At 45.3% G+C, this 27,354-nt stretch overlaps 1 protein-coding gene across 4 annotated transcripts in view; it reads left to right on the top strand.

The window, feature by feature from the left end:
- Sema5a (semaphorin 5A) overlaps positions 1-27,354 on the top strand; it is a 567,085-nt gene that overhangs the window by 454,911 nt on the left and 84,820 nt on the right. For all 4 annotated transcript variants that reach the window (XM_045139346.1, XM_045139343.1, XM_045139344.1 and 1 more), the window contains 2 exons: positions 7,158-7,365; positions 20,057-20,174. In XM_045139346.1, the coding sequence (XP_044995281.1) occupies positions 7,158-7,365; positions 20,057-20,174 (326 nt within the window). The remainder of the gene's footprint in view (positions 1-7,157; positions 7,366-20,056; positions 20,175-27,354) is intronic.

Raw genomic sequence — 27,354 nt, 5'->3', positions numbered from 1 at the left:
CTACCTTATGGTAGGAAGAGCAATCTTGCATGGGCACAGAGGTTGTGGGAGATGAGAAACTGCCCAGAATAAGGGCTGGGAACATAGGTATCTCGTGGAATTAGCGTGCCTGCCACACAAATCCTGAAGATCAGAGTTCAGATTCCCCCTCCCACACTCACGTAAAACATTGGGTAGGTGGGGTGTGTTATGTCCAGATCGCTGAGTCCCCAAAGACCACCGAGAGAGTCGGACACATAGGCAACAGCAAAGAGCTTTATTTGGGGCTTAAGCTTGGAGCTCCAGACTTCACCAAAGCAGTGGGTCCATCCCAGAGCCCCGAATGGCATCCGGGAGGAGCTTTCATTAGGTTCAAACAAAGAAAGGGGGAATTTCCAACGTGGCAGTTACATGATTGGCTGCCATTTAGCAAGAGTGTACATGTGACAAGCTGATCGGTTATGCAGTAGCTGAGGCTCCTTAAGCAAACTTATCTATGGTCACAAGAGCCACAGGAATGTATAGCCTCTACTTGGTCCTTTTAGATTGGCCCATTACAGGGATTATTTTGGGTACTGAGCAGTTTGTGGTTGTTTCTACCAGTAACTGCTAAGTCGGTCATTTGTGCCCTGCAGGGCAACACAAACTTAGGCCTATTGGTATCTTTAAAGCCTGTCATGGCGTTACTTTGGTTTGGGCTCCTCAGGGTGCATGTGGAGACAGTGGATCTTTAGGGTAAGCTGGCTTAGGTAGCTTAGCTGTGTCAGGGAGCTGGGAGCTCAGGTGAGAGAGCCTACCTCAGTAAGTAAAGAGTGTGTCAACCTCTGATCTCACACGTGCACCTACATGCATACAAACACACACACATGTGCACCACACATAAATACAGATGCAAATCAATAATACAAAGAAAGAGAGGGGGGAAGGAAAGGAAGGGAGGGAAGGAAGGAAGGAAGGAGGTAATGGCATTGATTAGAGGCATGGGCCCTGGCTCTCAGAGATGCTGTCTAGTACAGAAGGCACAGAAGAATATTCCTGGGCGAAGACGCAGATTTCTCAAAAACATGCAACCAGAGAAAGGTGTTCTAAGGATGGGACGGTTCAGTCAGTCAGCAGATGCTGGAGATGAAGCAGGTAGGTGGTCTGAGCCATACTAAATGTCTTATCACAGCACCCCTAAATCTATAATTTCTACTGCCTGGACAGCTTCCATCAAACAGGAGACCCTGATTTCATTTTTGGATTTACTGAGTTCCTAGGGCCCACGCTAGGTGCCAGTCATTCCTAATGGGAGCCACTTAGAAAAAAATTGCAAGATGATTTTCTTATTCCATTGAAGAAAGAGCTCTCGTTCTTCTTTAAATTAATGTTGCAAAGGTCCAAAGCCACTTAGCATGGATTTTTCTTAACTGTCTTAATCGACAACTAATGGGACCAGACACAGTGTAAAATCTCACCATGGGGGGGGGGGAGAAGGTAATTTAGACTGGATTGCTGTCTGGTGAAGGCTGCCAATTGTACCAACAGGGTGGTTGTTTTGTAATTCAGAGACGATAAATCTAAGGCAAGTAATTTCCTTTCAGAAACCTGGATGGCTTCCGTAACAGAGAGACAAGGGTTAGATTTAAACCATGAGCGTTCCAGAGAGGAAACCCTGAGGACTCTATTAATTGCGCCCTTCTTTTAAACATAATACGGCTTTTATTCACAGGAAACCCCTGTGGTAAGTTTCCTGTGAGTACTGGCTTATGGTTTAGTGCACTGAAAGGAGTTGTTGAGGTTTTGTTTTACAAGGCTGTGAAAAATATCATCTCCCGGGCTGGAGGGATGGCTTTAGCAGTTAAGGCGCTTGCCTGCAAATTCAAAGGACCCCGGTTCGATTCCCCAGGACCCACGTTAGCCAGATGCACAAGGGGGCGCACGCGTCTGGAGTTCGTTTGCGGTGGCTGGAGGCCCTGGCCCACCCATTCTCTCTCTCTCTCTCTCTCTCTCTCTCTCTCTCTCTGCCTCCTTCTCTCTGTCTGTCACTCTAAAATGAATAAATTTAAAAAAATATGCCAAGGGCAAGGGGGCCAGAACTGTTGTTTTAAAATAATTGGCATGATGTGGAGGGGGGGATTAAAGAATGTTGTATGTAATTCTTGACTGGAATTTTTAAATTGGTAAACTTATTCTTTTGTTTGTTTGTTTGTTTTGTTTTGTTTTTGTTTTTGTATTTTGAGGTAGGATTTCACTCTGGCTCAGGCTGACCTGGAATTCACTATGTAGTCTCAGGGTGGCCTCGGACTCTCAGTGATCCTCCTACCTCTCCCTCCCGAGTGCTGGGATTAAAGGTATGTGCCAGCACGCCTGGCCCTTCTTTTTAGAAAAATATAAGCTTGCCAGGCATGGTGGCGCATGCCTTTAGTCCCAGCACTCGGGAGGCAGAGGTAGGAGGATTGCTGTGAGTTCGAGGCCACCCTGAGAACACAGAGTGAATTCCAGGTCAGCCTGGGCTAGAGTGAGACCCTACCTTGAAAAACCAAAAACAAAAAAAAAAAAAAAAAAAGAAAGAAAGAAAGAAAAATATAAGCTGTTGATTGAGTCTAAATAATGACGTTGATAGCTGTCTTTCAGAACTGGTCAGTAAGACTTTTTTTTTAAACTCTCCAGGCATGGTGGCACACGGTTGTAATCTCAGCACTCGGGGGCAGAGGTAGGAAGATCGCTGTGAGTTCAAGGCTAACCTGAGACTCCATAGTGAATTCCAGGTCAGCCTGGGCTAGAGTGAGACCCTACCTTGAAAACCCAAACACACATACACACACACACACAAAAAAACAACCTTTGCTATATAAATGGAATGCTGAGATCCCAGTGCCAAAACCAATTTAGTTCATTTGCTTAAATGACAAGTCAAGAGAAAGAGCTTTAATAACATATTAGATGTCTGTTGCTTTGGGATAATGACCAGCTAAATTGATGAATTTTCTATAGTGATCTGTTGCTATGGCAACTGGCTGCCCAGTGAGTGGAGAGTGTGTTTGATCGTGACTGCTCTGATGATGTTTGGAATGGAGGCATATGCAAACCCAAACGGTTTTCTTTTTGTCTGTGGTAACTGGGTCGAGGAGCCAGACATTGAAAATGCTGGGATAGAATCAAATCAAGTCAAACACACCACAGGAGACAAAGTCGCTTCTTCCTGGGCAACGGTCAATGCGTCTCCAGCCGTCACAATGGAGCCTTGTCCAGAATGCCTCGTTCAGGGGTTAAGTTTTTGCCCTAGATTTCAGCACATAGAAGATTGAATAGCTCATATTTGCTCAAAAGATAACAAAAGTTAGAGAAGTAATTTTCTTTTAATTTTATTTTTTATTTGAGAGCGACAGACATAGAGAGAAGGACAAATAGAGGGAGAGAGAGAGAATGGGTGCGCCAGGGCTTCCAGCCTCTGCAAACGAACTCCAGACGCATGCGCCCCCTTGTGCATCTGGCTAACGTGGGACCTGGGGAACCGAGCCTCGAACCGGGGTCCTTAGGCTTCACAGGCAAGCGCTTAACCACTAAGCTATCTCTCCAGCCTGAGAAGTAATTTTTTTAAAAAAGAGGCATAGATGAAAGATTTAACTGTCCTGAACTTTGTGACAAGTTCTCCAATTGTTGTTGATAGGATTTTTTCGTTCATTTTCTTACAAGATGAATATTTTAAAAATCATTTTATTTATTTATTTATTTATTTATTAGATCCAGAGGGACAGAGCAAGCGAGCGAGCAAGAGAGAGAGAGAATGGGCACATGAGGGCTTCTAGCCACTGCAAACAAACTCCAGATGCATGTGCCCCCTTGTGCATCTGGCTAACGTGGGATCTGGAGAATTAAACCTGGGTCCTTAGGCTTTGCAGGCAAGTGCCTTAACTGCTAAGCCATCTCTCCAGCCTCTAGGTGAACATTCTTATTCCTACCATATGTCACAACTTCACCTTTTAAGATTGTTATTACACTTCAGAGGAAACACATTTGTCCCGTGTATTGGGTGCATATGTGACTGTTGTTCTTAAGATGTATTAAGTTTTCTGCATGTTTCCATTGTCCAGGGTTCTTAGGTACTTTGGGAGTTTAAACCAATATTCACGTCCAGTAGAATGACTTTCATGGATGGTACAAACATCAGTTTGCTCATTGTTAAGCTTTAATGGGTTTAAGTGAGTTATGTGATCATATGCAAGTATGAAAAATCAGACATCTTTATTTTTACTTATCATGAAAGTAAATGTGACATATTGGCTGTGTTTTTCCCCTCCTTCTGTATGCTGTTCCTTCTCATTCCCAGAGCCTGGGTCATATGTCGACATTTGAACCCATGCCAAGAACTTTTCACTGAAATGCTAAGCCAGGGAGCCTCTTTGGGATCGCATCAGCTGGAAAATAAGGCACGTGGTCTTGTACAAGATCTATTTATTTATTTATTAGAGACAGAGAGAGGAAGAGAGAGAGAGTGAGAATGGGCACACCAGGGCCTCTAGCCACTGCAAACGAACTCCAGATGCATGTGCCACCATGTGCACCTGGCTGACGTGGGACCTGGAAGATCAAACCTGTGTCCTTAGGCTTCGCAGGCATGTGTCTTAACCGCTAAACCATCTCTCCAGCCTCTTGCTGCAAGTTTTTGATTAGTGAAGGGTGAGTTAGGTCAAATCACTCAAGTTCTTTTGAAGCTTGGTCTTTTCTGCAATTGTAAAAGAAACTGAAATACACATGAAATTGGCATTTGGTCTATTATCATTTGAGGCAGGTTTCTAAGAGTGTGAATCTACCAACAAAATCTAACTGTAACCAGCAAGGGGTCTTTGTTGAATTGTTGAATGTTTTAGTTTGAAACTCATGTTTCCCACAACATACTAGGCTGGTGAAAAAATTAAAAAATAGCATAACATTTGCAAAAGCAGTGATTCTCCAGTGGGGTTCCCACCTGTTCTGCCCCCAAGTCTCATGTGGAATTGACATAGAAGGTTCCATTTCACCCTTGGAGTCTCTCACTCGAGCTTAGATCTGCCACTCTCCCGGGGTGAGCCGCTGGCTTCCCCTCCCTCAGCTTCCAGACTGGGTTGTCACGTGTCTGCTTGCTACATCGCCCCATAGGCCTAGGGCAGCCTGAGGCCACCTGTCCCTGCTACCTGGGAAGCTGACAGCTCCATCTGTCAGTCCTGGGTGGAGGCCTCATGATCTGGTGGCTGAGACATATGAGCTGATGTCACTGTCCCTTCCAGGAAGCACCCATCTTGTCCCTTCTCGGCCTTGGTACTGTATGCCTTACGGATACTTTGAACTGCCCTGTGTGGGCAGAGCAGAATCTCTGAAGTTGAATTGGCGCCCAAACCTATGCATGCTGGCCACCAAGTCAGAAAGAAGTTGAAGATCTTAACTCAGGCACTGGGCCTTCAGTGTAACCGTTGTAGCGCATACTTCCATATGTGACAGATGTTGACCAAGAGTAACATGTTTAGGGACTGGAGAGACGGCTTAGTGGTTAAGCGCTTGCCTGTGAAGCCTAAGGACCCAGGTTCAAGGCTCAATTCCCCAGGACCCACGTTAGCCAGATGCACAAGGGGGCGCACATGTCTGGAGGTCCTTTGCAGTGGCTAGAGGCCCTGTCGTGCCCATTCTCTATCTGTCTATCTGCTTCTTTCTCTCTCTGTCTGTCGCTCCCTAATAAATAAATAAAAATAAAAGAGTAGCATGTTTAGGGACTGGAGAGATGGCTTAGCACTTAAGGTGTTTCCCTGCGGAGGACCCTTGTTCAATTCTTCAGGGGCCACGTATCAGATGCACATGGTGGCACAGACATCTGGAATTCGTTTGCAGTGGCTAGAGACCCTGGCACTACCATTCTCTCTCTCTCTCTCTCTCTCTCTCTCTCTCTCTCTCTCTCTCTCTCCCTCCCTCTCTCTCTGACTCTCGGTCTCTAATAAATAATTATAAATAAATCTTTTTATTTTTTTTAAGGGGGTAAAATGTTTAAACAGCTGGCTGGAAGACAACTTAGGCCATTATTCCTGACACCGCATGCATGATTATGGCCATAGTCATGTTTGAAACTCGGGATCACGGGGGGGGGGGGGGTGGGCGGCGGGGGGGTTATCCAGTCCTTGTATTCACAATGACTCCAAGCGCTTAGTGATCGATCTTCCATTTGCTTCTAACGACTTCATGTTTGAGTTGACAGAAAAAGCAGTGAGTACCACATCATGGGCCACCAGATTGCCATGTGGACTACAGCCTTTGTTTATCCCCATAACACGGGGGTTACTCCATCCCTCAATCTCTTTGTGGACTGAAAGAACCACATTCATCCTCCCACAAGACTCTCCCCTGAATCCCCTACAGCAGTCCATGTGGTGCAGTGGACTCTCACTAGTGGGCAATGAGAAATGCCAAGCTCTCAGCTAAGTACACATAAATACTGCTGATTTCCAGCTTTTAAAAATATTTTATTTTGATTTGTTTATTGGAGACAGAAAGAAGGAGAGAGAATGGGCATGCCAGGGCCTCCAGCCACTGCAAACGCACTCCAGGTGCGTGGGCCCTCATGTGTGTGTGTGTGGCTTACGTTTGATCTGGAGAATCAAACCTGGGGCCTTAGGTTTTGCAGGCAAGCGCCCTCAGTGCTGGACCATTCCTCCAGCCCTGCTTGGCTACTTTGAGCCCCAACAAGCTCAGGTCCTGGGCTTGTAACTGAAGAGGCCCGTGGTGGATTAGCAGTTCTCATTCCTAGCTGTATGTTAGCACTACTTCAGAGCTTTCAAGAATTCTCTCCTCATGCCTGGGTCCCTCATCAGGAGCAGCCCTCTGGAGTCGAGAAACGCAGCCCGGGCATCTGCACTGTTCACAAATGCTCAGATGAGCTGGGCATGGTGGCACACGCCTTTAATCCCAGCACTTGGGATGCAGATGTAGGAGGCTCTCCGTGAGTTCGAGGCCAGCCTGAGCCTCCATAGTGAATTCTGGGTCAGCCTGGGCTAGAGTGAGACCCTACCTCAAAAAACAAAAACAAAACAAACAGCAACAACAAAATATAATTTCTCAGATGACTTCCGAGCTGGAGAACCATAGCCACACGCTCAGTGGCCCCCTGCCCGATGGAGGAATCGTTGTGCCTCCGGCTAACCTCATTCCCATCTCACCTTGTTGCTTGACAGATTATGGCACCATTAAGAAAGTCCGAGCGCCCCTGAATCACACCTCGGGCAGCTGTTTGCTGGAGGAGATTGAGTTGTTCCCAGAGAGGAGAGGCCAGCCCATCAGGAGCCTGAAAATCCTCCACAGCCAGAGCGTCCTGTTCGTGGGTCTGCAGGAACACGTGGCCAAGATTCCCCTGAAGAGGTGCCAATTCTACCACACACGCAGGTAGGGCACAGCCCCTTCCCAACACCCACCCACCCAAGAGCGGGTGCATAAGACAGGGGCCAATCCAGGGAGAGAGAGCAGGCACAAAACCAGGACGATGCTCGGATTCGCTGCAGTCAGATGGCCCCAAGCCAGGTCTTCACCCAGACGGGTTTAACGTGATGAGAGTCACCCTCAGTTATCCAAGGAGCTATTGTCAGCAGTGGTGAGGCTGCATAGAAATTACTCCATAGCCTTCACTGATCATGATGGGTCTTGTCTTGCCAGCCTCTGCCTGTCACTCTGGTACCAGTTCGGATTTTCCTTCCACACACATGTGCATGCACGCTAGAGCCAGTCTGTTGTAAAGTGTGGCCTCCTGCTCCAAAGCGCTTCCGGCAGTCCCCCTAAGGAGGGTCCCTGCTGGTCTCCCTTTTTGCAGGATACCGACCGCGTCCCTGGCTGGTCGCCAGCTCCCACGGGCAGGATTTCACCCTTGAGGCTCCAGAATCGCGCAGGCAGGTTGCAGGCACGGAGAGATCAAAGTGCCATCTGTGCGTTTCTCTCCCCTGGGTCTGTCTTCCCATTCTTATTTCTGACTGGGCGTCCTCTGTTGACCACAGTGGACTCTGAAGATTAACTTGGCAGCATCTAAGTCCGGGTCCTTCAGAAAGGGGAAAAGACTGCCCACGTGATGAACTTGACAAGCACATTTGTGTTGGAAATGCTGTGTGTTTTGACCCGTGGGAAAAAAATCCTTTCCTCGGGCAGATATATCTCGAATGGTATTTGTCTATTTTAAACGTTATTACTAGGCTTATTTAATTCCATTTCCCAAAGGAAGGCATACTAGCAAGTTTTTCTGCAGAAATTATTATTATTATTTGCTCTATCAATTACAAAACCGTACCGTACAGAAACCATCTTGTTTGTAAACCAGGAGCCCAGGGAAAGTGGCTTGTGGACTGAGAGGCTGCAGTTCATGGTACAGATGTGTGCTCATCATGTTTTAACCCTGGTCTCTGTGGTAGCTTCTATGTTACCTTCTCGCCTAACATGTTAACCACCATTGAGTATAATGGGGTAGTACATATAGTGTAAAATTGAAAGCTCTTTGCAAGTGGGTTCTCTTATGTAGAAAGAAGGATTTTACTCATAAGACTTGACATTCCCCTCAGGATAGTTCTAGAACAGGAAATCTACCATGGTATCCCAGAGTTAATGAATGCCATCAGGCACCTTCCAATGAAGAAGAATAATATTGTGAATGTTGCTAGCAGATAGTAATATTTATCTATAAATAAAAGCCATGTTTTTAAAAAGATACTTTATTTATGTATTTATTTATTTGAGAGAGAGTAGGCAGAGAGAAAGAGAGAACGGTCACGCCAGGGCCTGTAGCCGCTGCAAAGGAACCCCAGACGCATGCGCCACCTTGTGCATCTGCCTTACTTGGGTCCTGGGGAATCGAACCTGGGTCCTTTGGCTTTTCAGGCACGTGCCTTTAATCCCAGCACTTTGGAGGCAGATGTAGGAGGATCTCCATGAGTTCGAAGCCAGCCTGAGACTACATAGTAAATTCTAGGTCAGCCTGGGCTAGAGTGATACCCTACCTAGAAAAACCAAAATAATAATAATAATAATAACCACTAAGCCATTTTCCCAGCCCACAACCCTGTTTTTTAAGTACATCTACTTTCTAACCATAGCCAGTGAGTGTCTAAAACCTGTTCTGGTTTAACCAGTCTAGGGCAGGGGTTTTTCCTCTCTGGGTACCAGTAGGCACGTCACAGGTTGAAGACACTTGGAAGGAGGCCGGTCTCACAGCTCCGGCTCAGTGAGCTCGGACTTCCAACATGGTGAAATCTCGAGGTACTTGCCTCAGGAAAGCATTCAAGACCCAGGCTTGTGCCATCTGTGGGATAGTTCCTGTGCAGAGTGGACTGTGCTCACTGGACAGCGTGAGGCTGTCTTCACACCACTTTGCTTCATTGATTCTAGTCTAGAGTAGCTCAGCTCCCTGCAACTCGGGAACGAAGTCCAGGGTCAGGAGGGCAAGGTGTTCATCATCTCACGTACGGTGACACTTCCCAGCCAGCACGAGTCTACAGGATCTGGTATTCCAAGTGCAGGAGCCAAGGGGAGTCGATGGCACTCATTGATTTCAAGGAGAATGAGGCCATGCGTGTGTGTTCACGGGGCTCTGGGACAGGGAGACTCATGTTTCTCTCTCAGTGGAGTCTCCCTTCTCCATCTTTCCATGCTCAGAGAAGAGAGATGGTAACTCCTTAGTGAACTGGGCTTCTCTGTGCCTTATAATTAACCCTTAAAATTCTATGAAGCAAAGAAAAATCAACATAGTGGCCCAAAAAATTCCTCTGAATTTCTCCCAAGGTGTTTCTTCACCATCTTCTTCTTTTGTTTTTCTTTTCTCTTTGGGGAGCGAAGAGAGAGAGAAGAGAGAGAGAGAGAACTGGTGCTTCAGGGCCTCAGCCACTGCAATTGAACTCCAGATGCTTGCGCCACCTAGCGGGCATGTGCGACCTTGCGCTTGCCTCACCTTAGTGCGTCTGGCTAACGTGGGATCTGAAAGAGTGGAACATGGGTCCCCAGGCTTCACAGGCCAGAGCCTTAACCACTAAGCCATCTGTTCAGCCCCTTCTTTTAGAAGGATAAGAAAACCTCCCTAGTTAACGTGACAAAAAAGAATCTATTTTTTAAGCACTGGTGTTTTTGCATGGTTAGATTTTTTTTTAAATGGATTACAAGAGATAATGGGCAGATTTTTTTTTAAAGATTTTTTTTTTATTTAGTTGAGAGTGACAGAGAGAGAAAGAGGCAGATAGAGAGAGAGAGAGAGAGAATGGGCGTGCCAGGGCTTCCAGCCACTGCAAACGAACTCCAGACGCGTGCGCCCCCTTGTGCATCTGGCTAACGTGGGTCCTGGGGAACCGAGCCTCGAACCGGGGTCCTTAGGCTTCACAGGCAAGCGCTTAACCGCTAAGCCATCTCTCCAGCCTTATTTTTTTAAATTCCACTTATTTGTGTGCATGCGTGTGGGGGAGACCAGAGGAGAACTTTGAGGTGCCTACCGCCTCATGCTGCCTCTCCTCACAGAGGGTCTTGCCTGTCGGTTTACCTCTGGGAAGGCCCGCCTGGCTGGCAGGTGAGCTGCCGGATTCTCCTGGCTCCGTTTCCCATTGCCACGGGCACTTTGGGATCATAGACAATTGTGCCACTTTGTGTCCTGGTTTACGTTGCTGCTTGCTGTCAAACTGGGGTCACTGTCACCACGGAGCATCTCCACAGACCTATGTGTGTTTCCTAAAATGAGTTAAAATTTACTACTTTGGGGGGTAACTATGAAAGGGGCCCCAGCAATGGGTTAGTGTTTGACGGTGGAGTCTAGGAAAGCAATACTTCCTGAGGACAGCCCCACGGACTCTGTCTAATGACAGGAGCTGACAGTATTGGTCCATGGCCTTTCGTGTAGGAAAAGTCCCCCAGAACAAAGCGCAGTATGGAAGCTGCCAGAACAAACCCTAAATATATATTATTTATTTTAGAGAAAGGGAGAAAAATAGGCAGGTAGAGACACAGAGAGAATGGGCGTGCCAGGGACCTTTGGTCACTGCAAACAAACTCTAAATATGTGCGCCTCCTTGTGCTTCTGGCTAATGTGGGTCCTGGTGAGTCGAACCTGGGTCCTTCGGCTTTGCAGGCAAGCACTTTAACCTCTAAGCCATCGCTCCAGCCTCTGCCAAAGCTTTTTGAGGTCAGCTGTGGCTGAGACTTGGCATGTGGCCTCTGGGGAATCGTGAGCAGTTGCTGAGGTAGAGAGAACACCTCTACGTTTCATTTCATTCAAACTCGAGGCCCAAAGCCGGGCGTGGTGATGCATGCACACCTTTGATTCATCCCAGCACTCGGGAGGCAAAGTTAGGAGGATCCCCGTGAGTTCGAGGCCACCCTGAGACTACATAGTGAATTCAGCCTGGGGCAGAGTGAGACCCTACCTCGACAAACCAAAACAAACAAACAAAAAACTCGAGGCCCAAAGGATTCCCCATTCACTGGTTTTTCTTTCTAAGATCATTCTTAAATGCCCAGGAGCTGAATGCATTTCCATTGCATCTGTACAAACTTATGTCAAGTTCATGTATAAATTGCATAGATTCATACGTATAACCTAACAGGCTTTGAATGTCATAAAGTTTTCTGCCCTTTGGACACTCATATTTTCTTTCCTCTGACATTCATCAGAGGAACCTATCAGGTTACAGAGATGGCATTTTATATATTGGGGACACTTCTGAATCAGAGAGAGGTCATGCATGCAGTCATTCCCAGACTAAGATGTCACGATCTCTACAAAACACGGCCAATGGCTAACGTAGGGTCTGTGGTCACCGCACCTTGAGTCTCGAAGGCCAGGCTTGGCTTAAGTGTCCGGCTTCTGCCTGGTCCGCAGCACCGTGCCCAGCCCAGGATGGGCTCAGTAAATATTTGCTGCATTATCACAAGGACACTGCTATTTTACCTATAACCTGAAGGAAAAACAAAATCGCCATTCTTATGAGGAAGTAAAATTCCCTTTACCAAAAAGTGTGGTGAATGGCCCCAGCTGAACCCACAGAGGAATTGGGGGAAATGAGCAAGAGTGCTGTTTTCTCAGTGAACCTGATGTCAGCACAAGGGTGAAGGAGACGGACCCTGACCGCACTCAACACCCTCCAAACCAGATTCAGGAACTCCTAAGTGCCCATCACTGGAGCAGACTCAAAAGGAACCCAACACGGCTCAGGGAAGCTTCCAAAAGACGAGGCAAAAAGATTGTTAGAATGGGACACTATGCACAGAGACATTCTCTCTCCCCCATAACTGACTGCTGCTCACAATACTTGACCCATAATCCCCATGGGGATGACCTGCCTCCCCAACGAGGAGGACCCCTTTGGAAAAGGGGCACAGATGAGAGAAAGAATGGTACCAACACGTGCTGTTTACATACTAAGTATGTCCATAACTAATACAAAAAGAAAAAGAAAGAAATGTAATAACAACTAGAAATAATGTATAGAAGATAGCAATAGTGCTGATCCAATTGGCCCAAATACACATTCATATGGGCAAAAAAAAAAAAAAAAAGTGTGGTGATGGGCTGGAGGGATGGCTTAGCAGTTAAGGTGCTTGCCTGCAAAGCCAAAGGATGCAGGTTCGATTCCCCGGGACCCATGTTAGCCAGATGCACAAGGGGGCGCACGTATCTGGAGTTCATTTGCAGTGGCTGGAGGCCCTGGTGTGCTCATTCTCTCTCTCTCTCTTTCTCTGTCAAGTAAATAAGTAAATAAAAATAAAAATGTTGGAAAAAAGTGTGGTGATATAAGGAACAAAAAGAGAATTGACAGCCGGTGAATCTTAAGTGCTTATTTTATGAACTAATCAGAGAGAGGAGAAAAGCTGGAACTGGAAGAAACCTAGTCCATGTATAGAATAGGGGAGTCACACATTATAGATTATGATTTATAAAACTGGAGGGAAAGGAAAGATGAAGCTATTCAGAAAAAGGCTTTGGCTCTGCTGGGCTGAGCTGGTATCTGGTCACTTTTAATTCAGGCAGTCTGTCATTTAGTTAGAGGAATTAATATCTGGTTTGGAAAATTAGTACGGTAATTAGGCTCTGCAGGACACTCATTGCTCTAAAGGTCAAAGTTTTCAAAGGTAGAGTTAATAGACTAGCAACATTATTAATTAGATGTTCTCAAAAGATAGCTTCTACCCATTGGGAAAAAAAAAAATACACCACGTGGATAGCAAGCTTGCAGCATCCCCACATGGTCCCAGCAAGACAGCTTGAGCCATCTGGTTCCGAATCATGTGAGTCAATCCACACAATATTGTGGCATGTCCTCATTGTGGAAAGCAAATATTCTCCTACCAAATTAACTTATTATTTGCCAGATATCAGTGTTGCACATTTTTAATTGCATTGGCTTTTGCTCAGCTGGTGGAGACTATGACTTCCCTTGGCCAGTTCATTCATAGCGTATTGACAGAATTTAATATATGCCGCACACTAAGCTGCTTTCTCAGTGTATGGTGACAGATGACACATCCCTGACCCTACCCATATGGGGCTGAGGTCTAATGAGAGATTCTGCCATAAATAAAATTCCCTGAATATCTAAGATGGAACTGAGCCAAAGGGTCTCGGGTTACATAACAGTTCATTTCAAAATGGACTGGTCATTAAATTCAATCCTAGACCACACACAAAGGACTTAAATATCCTCCCTCCCCTTCCGTGGTCTTCCTGTCCGGTTGTCTCTCTTGCTGTGTCTGAATTCTAATGGGTGTCCTAATTCTCAATTTTCATTTGTAAGGGAGATGCTGAGCACCAGGTCATGACAGCCACACTCAGTAGATTTTTCACTCAGTAGATGATTCCGGAGCTGCCGCGTGATGGGTGTGAATAACCAGAGGAGTGACGTCACTATTGTGCATGCCATCACAACACCATCCATCTATGTATGATATGATAGAAAGCGCCTTCACCCCCTTTCTGACTAGAGCTGTGCAGAGCGCATCGTAAAAGGAATCTGTGGTGGAAGCCGGGCGTGGTGGCGCACGCCTTTCATCCCAGCACTTGGGAGGCAGAGGTAGGAGGATCGCCATGAGTTCGAGGCCACCCTGAGACTCCATAGTGAATTCCAGTCAGCCTGAGCTAGAGTGAGACTCTACCTCGAAAAACAAAAATAAAAGGAAACCTGTGCAGCATTGTCATGAGATAACATCCTCAGGCCCTGGCAAACTGCTGATTTTGATGGGGAAGCAGGATAGAAATTTGCATGTACTCCGCTTAGTAATTTAAGAAATGCTAAGTCATTCTGGGGAGTTTTCTGTAATAGTTAAACTCGTAGGCTTCGAGGTCCTGTCCGAAGCCTAGTCAGCTGGAGAGGCGTATCAGTAAAGATAAGATGAAGAGCTAAATCCCCTAGACCACTTGTCTTAGACGCCTGGTTCTCATGAAGTGAGCAAGTCTCAATCCTACTTCGCTGCGTGGCAGACCATCCTCTGGCCATAAGCATAAAGCTTTTACCCCAGGTATATGACGAAGGCTAAAAAAATATATGCACAGCATCGTGTGGGGAAGCCACGGCTGTCTGTCTTCTATAATGCCCAACCTCCTGTTTATACCTCTGAATTAAGGGTGGTTTTTTTTTAAAATATATATATTTTTTAATTTTTATTTATTTATTTGAGAGCGACACAGAGAGAGAGAAAGAGGCAGATAGAGAGAGAATGAATATGGGTGCACCAGGGCCTCCAGCCACTGCAAATGAACTCCAGACGTGTGAGCCCCCTTGTGCATCTGGCTAATGTGGATCCTAGGGAATCCAGCCTTGAACCATGGTCCTTAGGCTTCACAGGCAAGCGCCTAACCGCCAAGCCATCTCTAAGGGTGTTTTGATTCCCCTATTTTGTGAACTATTTTAGTGGGGCAGTGTTTCTAAGAGCAGTCTAATATACTAAAGACTATTCCATAGGTCCTGCTTGGGGCTCCATCAGGAGTTTAGGAGTTTACATCCCATAGGTGCTTAGAGATTACATGTTCTTGGTTCCTAAGTGGAAAACTGCATAGTTACCAACCTGAGGAATAAAGTTTTATTCACAACTAAAACATTTCTTTTTTTTGTTTGTTTTTTTTTTCGAGGTAGGGTCTCACTCTAGCTCAGGCTTCCTGGAATTCACTACATAGTCTCAGGGTGGCCTCGAACTCTCAGCAATTCTCCTACCTCTGCATCCCCAGTGCTGTGATTAAAGGCATGCGCCACAGCGCTCAGCTCTAAAGCATTTCAGTTTTGATATCCACGCCTCAGGCCTCCTGCCTTCATTGTGGATGATGGATTTTATTTAATTCTTCATGTATATAGATATTGATATATATGGTGCGTTTTGATCTTGTGTACCCCAAATTACCCTCACGTATCCTCCTCATCCCCACTGTAATCCTTCTTGTGGCTCACCACTGGCTACTTTGGAGCTCCCAAGTTCAAAGCTATGTGAAGAGTCCCGTGGGGAAGCTTGGCCTGCAGCCGTGCACCTGAGTCATCCTCACCCACAACACTGATCTTTCCCCCAAGATTTCCCTGTGATGATGGGTTTTAAATATTTTATTTTTACTTATTTGAGAGAGAGAGAATGGGCACACCAGGGCCTCTAGCCACTGCAAACGAACTTCAGACACATGCGCCACCTTGTGCATCTGGCTAACGTGGGTCCCAGGGAATCGAACTGAGGTCCTTTGGCTTTGCAGGCAAGCGTCTTAAACCGCCAAGCCATCTCTCAAGCCCGAAATGATGGTTTTTAAATATATAACCATGTGTGCATGTTTATAAACGTCTTACATGTGAAATACCATGAGCTTCGGACTCCCTGGTTAGGCATGAGTGTGTAACACTGAGCATGTCACTTGTACTCTCTGCACATCCTTCCCTGGGTCAGTGTCACGGGAGTGTCTCCAGAGGCAAGAAGTTAGGGAACAGATCAGTGCGTAGCAAGAATTCAGCACAACACGGTGCATCTTCTTTCCTGCTTGGGTGCCATAGCCCCTTTACATAGGTTCCTTGGTGATCAGTGACTTCTGTTTCTCATGGGACACCCACCACTTTTGTCAAAATTAGTTCAAAGTGGGTACTTGTGAGCTAGTGCTGAGCAATAAATGGTTGACCCACTTACAGAATCGGGCCGACACGGGTACCTCTCAAAATAAACAGAATACCTGAAATACTACACCACGCATTCTCAAGAGCAGGAATAAACTGGAGTCATTATGCACAGCCAAGCAGGTGGCAGGTGGCGGGAGGAAGATCAGGGATTCAAGGCTATCCTTTGCAAAATGGTGAGCTCTAGACCATCTAAGGTACATGAGACGTTGCCTCAAAATATTCAAGCCATACATGGTGGCACACACCTTTAATCCCAGCACTCAGGAGACAGAGGTAGGAGGATCGCCTTGAGTTCAAGGCCACCCTGAGACTACAGAGTGAATTCCAGGTCAGCCCAGGCTAGAAAAAGACACTACCTCAAAAAAAAAAAAAAAAAAAAATCCAAAAGAAAACAAGAGAAAAATAAAGTGGTGTAATGACAATCCACGTGTCATAGAAACAACCCAGGATATGTTACTAGTACTTAAGTGATCAAATATACATGGTGATCATTCACAATTAGTACTCATATTCCAATTTGGGGAAAATACCAAAAAAAAAAAAACCCACCAACATTTTAAAGAATACAGCTTTTATCCTAGAATTTAATTTTACAAAGGATATAGCTACAAAATTTTAACATTGACCTTTCCCCCAAGATTTCCCTGTGTTGTATAGTCTAGTGAAATGATGGTTTTTAAATATTTTATTTTTACATATTTGAGAGCGGGAAACTTAAGCTAAGCAACTCCAAAAACTTAATAGCAATCAATTCAACTAAAAATAAGTCATAAAACATTATGAACGGGGGCTGGAGAGATGGCTGAACGGTTAAGGCGCTTGCCTGTGAAGCCCAAGGACCCAGGTTCGATTCCCCAACACCCATGTAAGCCAGGTGCACATGGTAGTGCATGCGTATGGAGTTTGTTTGCAATGGCTGGAGACCCCGGCACACCCATTTTCTCTCTCTCATATAAATATATAAATAAAATATTCTTTCAAAAAAAAAGTCATAAACAAGCATTGCTCAAAAGAGGCTATGCCCATGTCCAACGGGAGCATGAAAAAATGCCCAACATCACTGATCATGAGGAAGAGGCAACTCAATGCCTCAGTGAGACATTGTTCCATCCCAGTTATGATGGCTGTAATTAGAAAGACTAAAGATCGGGCTGGAGAGATGGCTTAGTGGTCAAGGCGCTGCCTGCAAAGTCTAAGGACCCAGGTTCGATTCCCCACGGACCCACATTAGCCAGATGCACAAGGGGGCGCATGCGTCTGGAGTTCATTTGCAATGGCTGGAGGCCCTGGAGCATCCATTCTCTCTCTTCCCCTCTCTCTCTCCTTTTTTCTCCGTCAAATAAATAAATAAAAATTTTAGAAAGACTAAAGACCACAAGTGCTCCTGAAGAGACAAGGAAAGGAACCCCTTGCATACTGTCAATGAGAGTGTGAGTAGAGCCATTTATTAAAAAAGAAAGAAAGAAAGAAAGAAAAAGAAAGAAAGAAAGAAAGAAAGAAAAGAAAAGAAAAGAAAAGAAAAGAAAAGAAAAGAAAAGAAAAGAAAAGAAAAGAAAAGAAAAGAAAAGAAAAGAAAAGAAAAGAAAAGAAAAGAAAAAAGCTGGGAGGTCCTCAGAAGTTAAAAACAGAACAGCTATATGACCCAATCATCTCATGGCTGGGCACGGACCCAGAGGAAGTTTAATGGATTACCATACAGCCATATTCAAAGGATACATTCCTGTTATTTGTGAGGCCACTGATGGGATTGGAGTTCATTATAAATATAAGCCAGGCCCAGAAAGGCAAGAGCCACATGACCTCACTCAGGTATGGACTACAGAAGGGGCCAGGAGACTGGGCGATTGCCAGAGGCTGGGTGATAGGAAAGGAAGACATTGGTCAATACATACTCAGTTACACTTAGATATAACCAAAATGTTACCATGTGCCGTTGCACAGTAAGGTGACTGGATAGAAATAAGTTGTACAGGGCTGGAGAGATGGCTTAGTGGTTAAGCACTTGTCTTTGAAGCCTAAGGACTCCGGTTCGAGGCTCGATTCCCCAGGACCCATGTTAGCCAGATGCACAAGGGGGTGCACGTGTCTGGAGTTCGTTTGCAGTGGCTGGAGGCCCTGGCGCACCCGTTTACTCTCTATCTGCCACTTTCTCTGTCTGTTGCTCTCAAATAAATAAATGAAAAAAAAAATGTTAAAAAAAAAAAAAGAAACAAGTTGTACATTTCACACTGCTCAGAGAAAAGATTTGGGAAGATTTTATCATAATCAGTGATAAATTTTGGAAGAGACAGATATATCCAAACTGATTTAAACATTTCCATGATAGATATATATATTAAATAACCACCAAAGTTGTTCTCTCAATTTATGCAATTTATGTGCCAATGAATAAAAATTAAATTTAAGAGCCAGGTGTGGTTAATCCCAGCACTCAGGAGGCAGAGGTAGGAGGGTCGCCGTGAGTTTGAAACCACCCTGAAACTACATAGTGAATTTCAGGTCAGCCTGGGCTAGAATAAGACCCTAACTCAAAAAAAAAATTAAATTAAAAATAATGTTCTGGAATTTAAGGCATGCCTTCTAAATATATTTCACTCTAAAACATATACTCTCTTGACAGCTGTGTTTTCAAAACTAGATCCTTGTATTATGAAAGGTTCTCTGAATTTAGATGCTTTGAAATCCAGGTCAGTATATGAAATGATAATGCTGTAATGCTATTAACATATGGAAGAAACACATTTATTGAATATTGACAAATTTAAATCCATATATTTATTGGGCATAACATAATGTTATGGCATAGGCACACAATAGGCAGTGATTTAATAAAGCAATACATTTCTATTAAAATATTTATCAGGGCTGGAGAGATGGCTTAGTGGTTAAAGCACTTGCCTGCAAAGCCTAAGGACCCAGGTTCAGATTCAGGACCCATGTAAGCCAGATGCACAAGGTGGCACATGCATCTGGAGTTTGTTTGCAGTGGCTGGAGGCCCTGGATCACCATCCTCTCTCTCTCTCTGTCTCTCAAAAAAATAAAATATTTAAAAATATTTATCACATCAGGGAAGTCATTGTCAATGGAAAACAAAACAAGCTGCTTTAGGATGGTTATATAAGTTGGAAACCGGGGAGTTTCCATGCCACCTCTGTAAGAGATCCAACTTCTAAAATAACAACGTGGAAGGACTGGCTTCTCTTACCGTATACTCCAGGCTAAGGTGGTGTTCATCATGGAGGCGGATAATATTTTACAAGAGGCAATTATGCGTATGTGGTATTTTTCTTGAATGGGCATCTGTGTTTGGAGAGTGGGTGTGATCCTTAAGGGGTGTGTTGGAATGCGATGGACATGCAGAACCATCACAGTTATAGGCGTAAAGAGCCATTACTACAAGCAGATTTTAATGCTAAAATGGGTTAAACTCTTCTCTCAGACACAGGGGCCTTGTTTCAAGCCCCCAGGTGTCTGTTCAGGGAGGGGATGGGCCCTGGAGCTGAGGAGAGAGTCTATCAAAATTTTCCCCTTCAAGGAGTTTAATTTTACTTACTGGTCATGTTGCTTGAATAAAAAAAAAAAAAAAAAAATGAAGAGGAAGTCAGGTCTTTGGAATGACTCTGTAAGTTTTTGCTGTACTTACCTGTCAATGGGATCAAACAGAGAGAACTCTCCAGGAGAGATGCATGCTGGGCCTTGTCATTCTATCTATGGAGAAGAACCTGGCCTCAGCTTAGGAGCTGCAAAGGAATGCCTTGATTCCAGCTAGCTCAGTACCAGGTCCATTCTCCTTGTCAAGGCAGGAAGGGTCAAAGCAGGAAGCGGATGGATTTCAGACCTACCTGGAGTCCCCACCTCACTCAGACCCCACTTGAAGGATGATCAGACTTTCCGGAAACTTCCTCTGGGTGTATTTTCACACACACACACACACACACACACCGAGATCTGCATATGAAATGCTGTTCCTGTGTATTTCCAGCGCCTGCATCGGGGCCCAGGACCCTTACTGTGGCTGGGATGTGGTGATGAAGAAATGCACCAGCCTCGAGGAGAGTCTGAGCATGACGCAGTGGGAGCAGAGCATCACCTCCTGCCCGGTACGTGCCTACCCTGCCCAGCTTCCAGCAACCGTGCCCAGCGGGAGCCAGACCTGCATGCCCCGGGTGTCGACTTTAACTGGAACCACTGTGGCAAATTCAGCTTGGGGGATTTTTTAAAAGTTTTTGTGCATTTTTATTTATTTATTTGAGACTGACAGAGAGAAGAAGAGGCAGGTGAGAAAGAGAGAGAACGGGCGCGCCAGGGCCTCCAGCCACTGCAAATGAACTCCAGACGCATGCGCCCCCTTGTGCATCTGGCTAACGTGGGACCTGGGGAACCGAGCCTCGAACCGGGGTCCTTAGACGTCACAGGCAAGCGCTTAACCGCTAAGCCATCTCTCCAGCCCAGTTTGGGGAATTTTTAAACTTTGTCCCACTCCTAGCTTTCGGGAGGGGCCCACACAGGATGTTCCCACATCCTTTTTATTTATTTTTATTTATTTTTGTTTGGTTTTTCGAGGTAGGGTCTCACTGTAGCCCAGGCTGACCTGGAATTCACTATGGAGTCTCAGGGTGGCCTTGAACTCACGGCGATCCTCCTACCTCTGCCTCCCAAGCGCTGGGATTAAAGACGTGCGCCACCACGCCCGGCTATATATTTTTTTTAATTTGTTTGAAATGTCTCAAGATGAGATCACCCTGTTCCATGGCAGAGGATAATGTATTTGATGCTTGCGCAACGAGTCTGTTGTGGACCCTCTGTGACCCTGTTTCCCCAATAAAACAGAAACTCCCACACTCCTACATTCCCCTGGGGGCTACAATTCCAGAAGTAGGGATAAGTAAAGACTTAACGAGTAATCTCAGGGGTCTTTCTGTGACTCCAAGTGGGGAAGACTCATAGACCCTTGTCAGGGTCGCTAGAAGCCCTGGTTGAAACATCATGTGCGTTCCCACAGTTCACCCCGAGGAAGGAGGAGAAACTCCCCTGTATTAAGAGGCAGATCCTGAATGGAACAAAAGCACTTTTCATAGTTTCCTTAGCTCATCTGTTTGGGTGGATCTTTACTTGTAGGAAATACCTTTTGCTTTTGGTCCCACTTTTAGATCTTTTCATGCAGCAAAATCACAAATTCTTTCTTCTGATCTCTTGGCACATGCAAGGCAACCGTTAGCGTCTACAGGGTTGAAAAGTTTCCAAGGCCCTTTGCAACACGTCGCTGTGGTTTTCAGCCTTTTAGTTCTGCACCTCCACAAGGCAAGGGCTGGAACGGATCTACACGTTCAGTCCCTGCGTTTCAGCCTGGGACCTGGGAAACCAGTGCGAAGCTAGGAAGGACACCAGCCTTCCCGGATTGTAGGGGAAGGAGAGTCCTTCTTGCAGAAGTGCCTAGGTAGGTGCCGTGTCATCTAGGCTCCAAAATTTGCTAAGGGAATGGAGAGACGGCTGAGTGGTTAAGGTGCTCGTCTGCAAAGCCCAAGGACCGAGGTTCAGTTCCCCAGTAGCCACGTAAAGCCAGATGCACAAGGTGGCACATGCGTCTGAAGTTCGTTTGCAGTGGCTAGAGGCCGTGGCACATCCATTCTTTCTCTCTCCCTCCTCCTACTTCTCTCTCTCTCTCTCTCTTCCTCTTTCTCTCTCATAAATAAATAAATAAAATATTGCAGAACTATTCTAAGCAGCCTGAGCTCAGCACCTTTTGCTACATAGCTCCAAGTCTTAGCTTTCAAAAGGAAACAGCCCTTCCTGCCTCTTGAAAACGGTCAGAAAAAGAAAAGACAAGGTTCCTTCTCCTTTCTGAAAAGCATAAGAGCCCAGGCTCAGTCAGCTTTGCCGAAGAAAAAAATGTGATCCACAGTAGCTGAGGCATCGCTCTAAAACACAGACGTGTCCTTTAGAGGGAAGATAGCTATGTTGCCCTGCACATCTTTGACCTTCCATCACCCTTAATGTTAAAAAAAAAAAAAAATTCTGAAAGACCGGAGAGATGGCTCAGTGGTTAGGAGCAAACACAAGAGGCCTGGGGAGGCCAGAGAGACCACATAAAGAATAAGAGGCTCCCATTGGCAGTGCCCCAGGAGAACACTTAAGTCTTTCCTCCGGAAAGTTGCCCTCTAAATGGCTTAGATTTTTTTTTCCCCCTGAGGTAGGGTCTCGCTGTAGCCCAGGCTGACCTGGAATTCACTCTGTAGTTTCAGGGTGGCCTCAAACTCATGTCGATCCTCCCACATCTTCCTCCTAAGTGTTAGGATGAAACGCGTGCGCCACCACACCTGGCTATATTTTTATTTTATTATTGTTATTATCGTTGGCTTTTTGAGGTAGGGTCTCACTCTAGCCCAGGCTGACCTGGAATTCACTATGTCGTCTCAGGGTGGCCTCGAACTCACGGCGATCCTCCTACCTCTGCCTCCCGAGTGCTGGGATTAAAGGCGTGCGTCACCATGTCCGGCACAGCACTCCATTGGTATGGCTCTGGTACACTTAAATTCTGGAGAAGCTACGTTAAACCTTAGCAGTTCAGATGCTCTGCTCTCCTAAGGGTTTGAGGCAGAGAGGGGAGCCCTGCCCTCCTGACCCACAGCTCCCGGGATCTCGGTTTTTTTTTTTTTTTTTTTTTTTTACTGAAGACCTATTCTCTACTAAAGGGATGTCGTAATAACAGCTGATTGACATGCTGTAAAACACTCAGGCCACCTATAAAATTATAATTCAAAACATCACTCTCTGTTTCAGTAAGGTCTAAATGGCATATCCAGATCGATGATGGTTTATGTCCCACATGGCTTACAATGTTGTCCTAACACAAGTATCATAATCTTAAGAATCTACCTGGGTGTAATTATACATGAATACCGTTCATGTCCTTTAAGTATATGTGATCACCAGTATAGTATGGCATACAACATGAGTCCTTATTACAAAATTATACATCAGATGAGCTGGAGGGATGGCTCAGCAGTTAAGGCATTATCCTGCAAAGCCAAAGGACACAGGTTCGATGCCCCAGGACCCACATTAGCCAGATGCACAAGGTGATGCATGTGTGTGCAGTTTGTTTACAGTGGCTGGAGGACCTGCCGTGCCCATTCTCTCTCTCTCTCTCTCTCTCTCTCTCTCATAAATGAATAAAAATAAATAAAATTTAAAAATATTTAAGCCAGGCATGGTGGTTCATGCCCATGAATATATATATAATAGGAGATAAATACATATATATATATCCCCTATAATAACTAGCAAAATACCTGAACCAAATGAAGTCCCATCTCCTAATAGCATTTCTTCTCATGACCTTGTGTTATTAACAGCTTTAGGAAAAAGAGGACTTTCTCGATGGCCAAACAAAATTTTATTTATTTATTTATTTATTTATTTTTACTTTTACTTTCATCAATTCTTTTTTTATTTAATTTTTATTAACATTTTCCATGATTATAAAAAAAATCCCATGGTAATACCCTCCCTCTCCCCCTACACTTTCCCCTTTGACATTCCATTCTCCATCATATTACCTCCCCATCTCAATCATTGTACTTACATATATACAATGCAAACACAAATTTTAGATAGCAACACTAGCGACTGGAATCTTATCTAATTTCCCCAAGAGTCTGTAACGCCTGGGAAAGAAGCCAGGACTTATATCCCGAGTTTCTGACAAGCTATGTATTCGGCAGGAAAGCAACATTCCCAGCTCTTAGTGTCTCCCCAAATCAGTGACTGATGGCGGGAGGGAGAGCGACCACGCTGCGGTTCTGCAGTTCATATTCACAGGACAGAAGTGACGTTATTTCTGCATTTGTGCAATGGATGAAGAGACGTGGAAGGGGACTGAAAGCGACGTGTATTTAGCTCATGACTTCAACATGACAACTCTCAGTGGAATTTCTTTATTGCTCTGGGTGATGTCCAGGGATGGACATTACTACTCCATGTTATTGATAAGAGAGCTGGGATTCTGAAGCGTTTAAAATTATTCCTATCCACCAGTCCTGTCAGGGGCCACATGCTTGATTCCATCCAAAAGTGGTGTCTTGTACTTCGTTTGTAGAGATAGGCTTACAGTGGATATGAAATTGCTGTCATAACATGAGATAAGGCTTCCTCAGGAGTATTCCAATATCCTGTTTCATTACAGTCTCTGAACGTACGTATTGGAAACGAAAAAAAAAAAAAAGACCTGTTAATTCTGGGGAAAAAAATGTCCAAACAGAAAATTTAAGACTTCAATTTATTCGTAAGTGAATGATGGTTGAAATATAGGAAGAAACTAAAGATGTTCTTCAGGGACCTATATGCTCACCAAGCACAGCTACACACTTGGTCTGTTAAGAATGAATGAACAGGGGCCAGTTGAACGTACACAGGGTCCATAGTTGGGTGGGACTGGAAATGCCTTCTCTCCCCAAGAAGCTTACATAGCATATTCTGGGCCCAAAATGTTAACAGCTGGGGAGGAAGCTTCCAGCTCATTCCCAGCTTGCTTGCTTTATTTTCTGCAAGTGGACCATATGGTACCTTCAGCAATAGGGACTTGACCTCAGGTTGTGATGGGTAACCAAGGGCAACAGCCAATACTGTGTACGAACCTCTGTGGTCTCCCTGAGCAGCAAATTGCTGGAAGGGGTCTGATCCCTGGTCATCGGAGTTCTTTTTCTTTCTTTCTTTCTTTCTTTCTTTCTTTCTTTCTTTCTTTCTTTCTTTTTTTCTTTCTTTCTTTCTTTCTTTCTAATGGTGAGATTAGATCCATTGATGGACCTTCTCTCATTATTTTTTTTTTTATTGACAACTTCTATAATTGTAGACAATGACACATGGCAATGCCCTCCCCCCCCCCCCCACTTTCCCCTTTGGAACTCCACTCTCCATCATATCCCCTCCCCCTCTCAATCAGTCTCTCTTTTATTTTGATGTCATCATCTTTTCCTCCTATTATGAGGGTCTTGTGTAGGTAGTGTCAGGCACTGTGAGGTCATGGATATCCAGGCCATTTTGTGTCTGGAGGAGCACGTTGTAAGGAGTCCTACCCTTCCTTTGGCTCTTACATTCTGTCCGCCACCTCTTCCGCAATGGAGCCTTGGAAGATATGATAGACATATTTCGGTGTTGAGCACTCCTCTGTCATTTCTTCTCAGCATCATGGTGCCTTCTGAGTCATCCCAAGGTCACTGCCATCTGAAAAGAGAAGCTTCTCTAACCAAAAGTGAGAGTAGCATTAATATATGGGTTTGGACATTAAGAGAGGTGCTTACTGGGCAGTTTGATGAGCATAGTATATACATTTAGCCAGACAGCAGCAGACGTTACACCCCTAGGGCTCATGACTACCCCGTCATAGGTTTTCAGTATCAGGGATGTATTCCCTCCCATGGAGCTGGCCTTCCAGTCCAATTTGAGAATGATTGGTTTCCACCATGACAGACGTGCCACTATTGCACCCATTGGCTCATTTGGCCTAGCTGGCCAAATTTAAGGCTTGCAGTTGAATCTTTTGACTGGTGATTTCTCTCTCTCCCATTGAGCTGCATGAAGTGTAGCTTTTTCCAGCTTTCTATCAGTTGGTCTACACAGAGGAGCTTTTCAGCTCAGCTCCAACAGGACTTCTCAGTGACCTTGCGGCCCAATTATATGGGGTCTTCAGCAATAAGGGAGCTTTTATTAATGAACCATGTAGGAGATCTTCATTTAATTTTTTTTTTTTTTTTTTTTTGGTTTTTCGAGGTAGGGTCTCACTCTAGCCCAGGCTGACCTGGGATTCACTATGGAGTCTCAGGGTGGCTTCGAACTCACAGCAACCCTCCTACCTCTGACTCCCAAGTGCTGGGATTAAAGGCCTGTTCCACCACACCCGGCTAAAAAAAATTTTTTTTTTTTTTAATTTGCACTTTAAGTTGGCTTGCCAAGTAGTAGGTTCCCCTGTGACTTGCTTACATGTTCTTGGCTTTAGTTCTCTCTGGTAAGAATATCTGTCCCAGATTCAAGTCCCCTTCCAGCAATATACTTCCTACCCAGGAGCAGATGGGTAGAGCCAAAGATCCACAGACCCTTGGGAATGGAGTTCCTTGTGGAATATACCTGGTCTGGCTCGCAGTGACACCCCCTGAATGACAGTTAGGAGAGACTTGCATCATCCTTAGTTTGTGAAATTAAAATGGAACATCAGCAATCATTTCTACCTGAACCATCTTAACACCTTCCCTTCCACTCTGCATACCCCGGGCCATGCACTTGCAAACGCGAAAATGTCATTTCCTTGAGCTTTAGAGTAGAAATCTTTTATTCCTTTTTTTTTGCCTGGGGAAATCCTCCACTCAGCTCAGGTATATAGTGGGGTCCCTGTCACTCCCAGCCCTGTTCAGGGCCCTCGGACCCCGTGGTCAAGGAAGTCAGAGGACAGCTGAGCTGGCAGGCACCCGGCGCATCTCCACCCCGTCCCAGATGGAAAACACTTTTCAGAAATGGCAGCAAGGCCCAATAAAAGCAGGCAGAATAGCCTGGAGCTGTCCTGTGCTGATATTACACAAATATCTGCCTGCTCTCCGCTATGACTCGATGCCAGTTGCCTGAACACGAGGCTTGCACGTTTGTTACACTGAAGGTGAGAATTGCAGTGTCTGTGCTGCGGTTAGGAATCTAGGCATGAAAACACCCAATTATCTGCTAAGCTTGCTGAAGTCCCTGCGGGAGTGACTGCTGAACCTCATCCGGAGACACACGGGCGCAAGAAGAAGGGTGGAGAGTGACCGTGGAAAAGCCACCAAACTAGGTCAACTCTAACATCAGCAAGGGAGTTCATCAAGTTAGTAGTTGACACAGCTTTTCATCCAAGTCTCATTGATCCCCAAAAGCAGGAGGGATCCCAGGGAACCTAACGGGTAAGGTAGGACCTGCGGACCAGGGCATTGCAAGGACCTTGAAAATGAAGACATTTTCTTCTTTGGAAAAAAAAAATTGTGTTTTGGTTTCTCTCAGAAGGGATGACTCTAGCTCCTCCCTGTGGTGGAGAGGACATTTTCCCCTGCCTTAGAGACAACTGGAAAGGTCTTCCTTCCTCTTGGGGTAGAACCATAGCAGCCATCGCTGTAGCAGTGAGTGAGAGCGAGCGAGCGTGTCAGAGAGACTAGAGCACCAACCATTCCCTCTCGTGGTTTTGGAAGAAGTGACGCATCAGAGGCGTTGCTTCTCACGAGGATGGTGAGTTAAACATGGAGTGCCTCGTTTCAGAACTTCATC

This window comes from Jaculus jaculus, chromosome 21 (genome assembly GCF_020740685.1).
Source record: "Jaculus jaculus isolate mJacJac1 chromosome 21, mJacJac1.mat.Y.cur, whole genome shotgun sequence".
Taxonomy (NCBI): domain Eukaryota; kingdom Metazoa; phylum Chordata; class Mammalia; order Rodentia; family Dipodidae; genus Jaculus; species Jaculus jaculus.
This window is presented reverse-complemented; position numbering and strand designations above follow the sequence as displayed.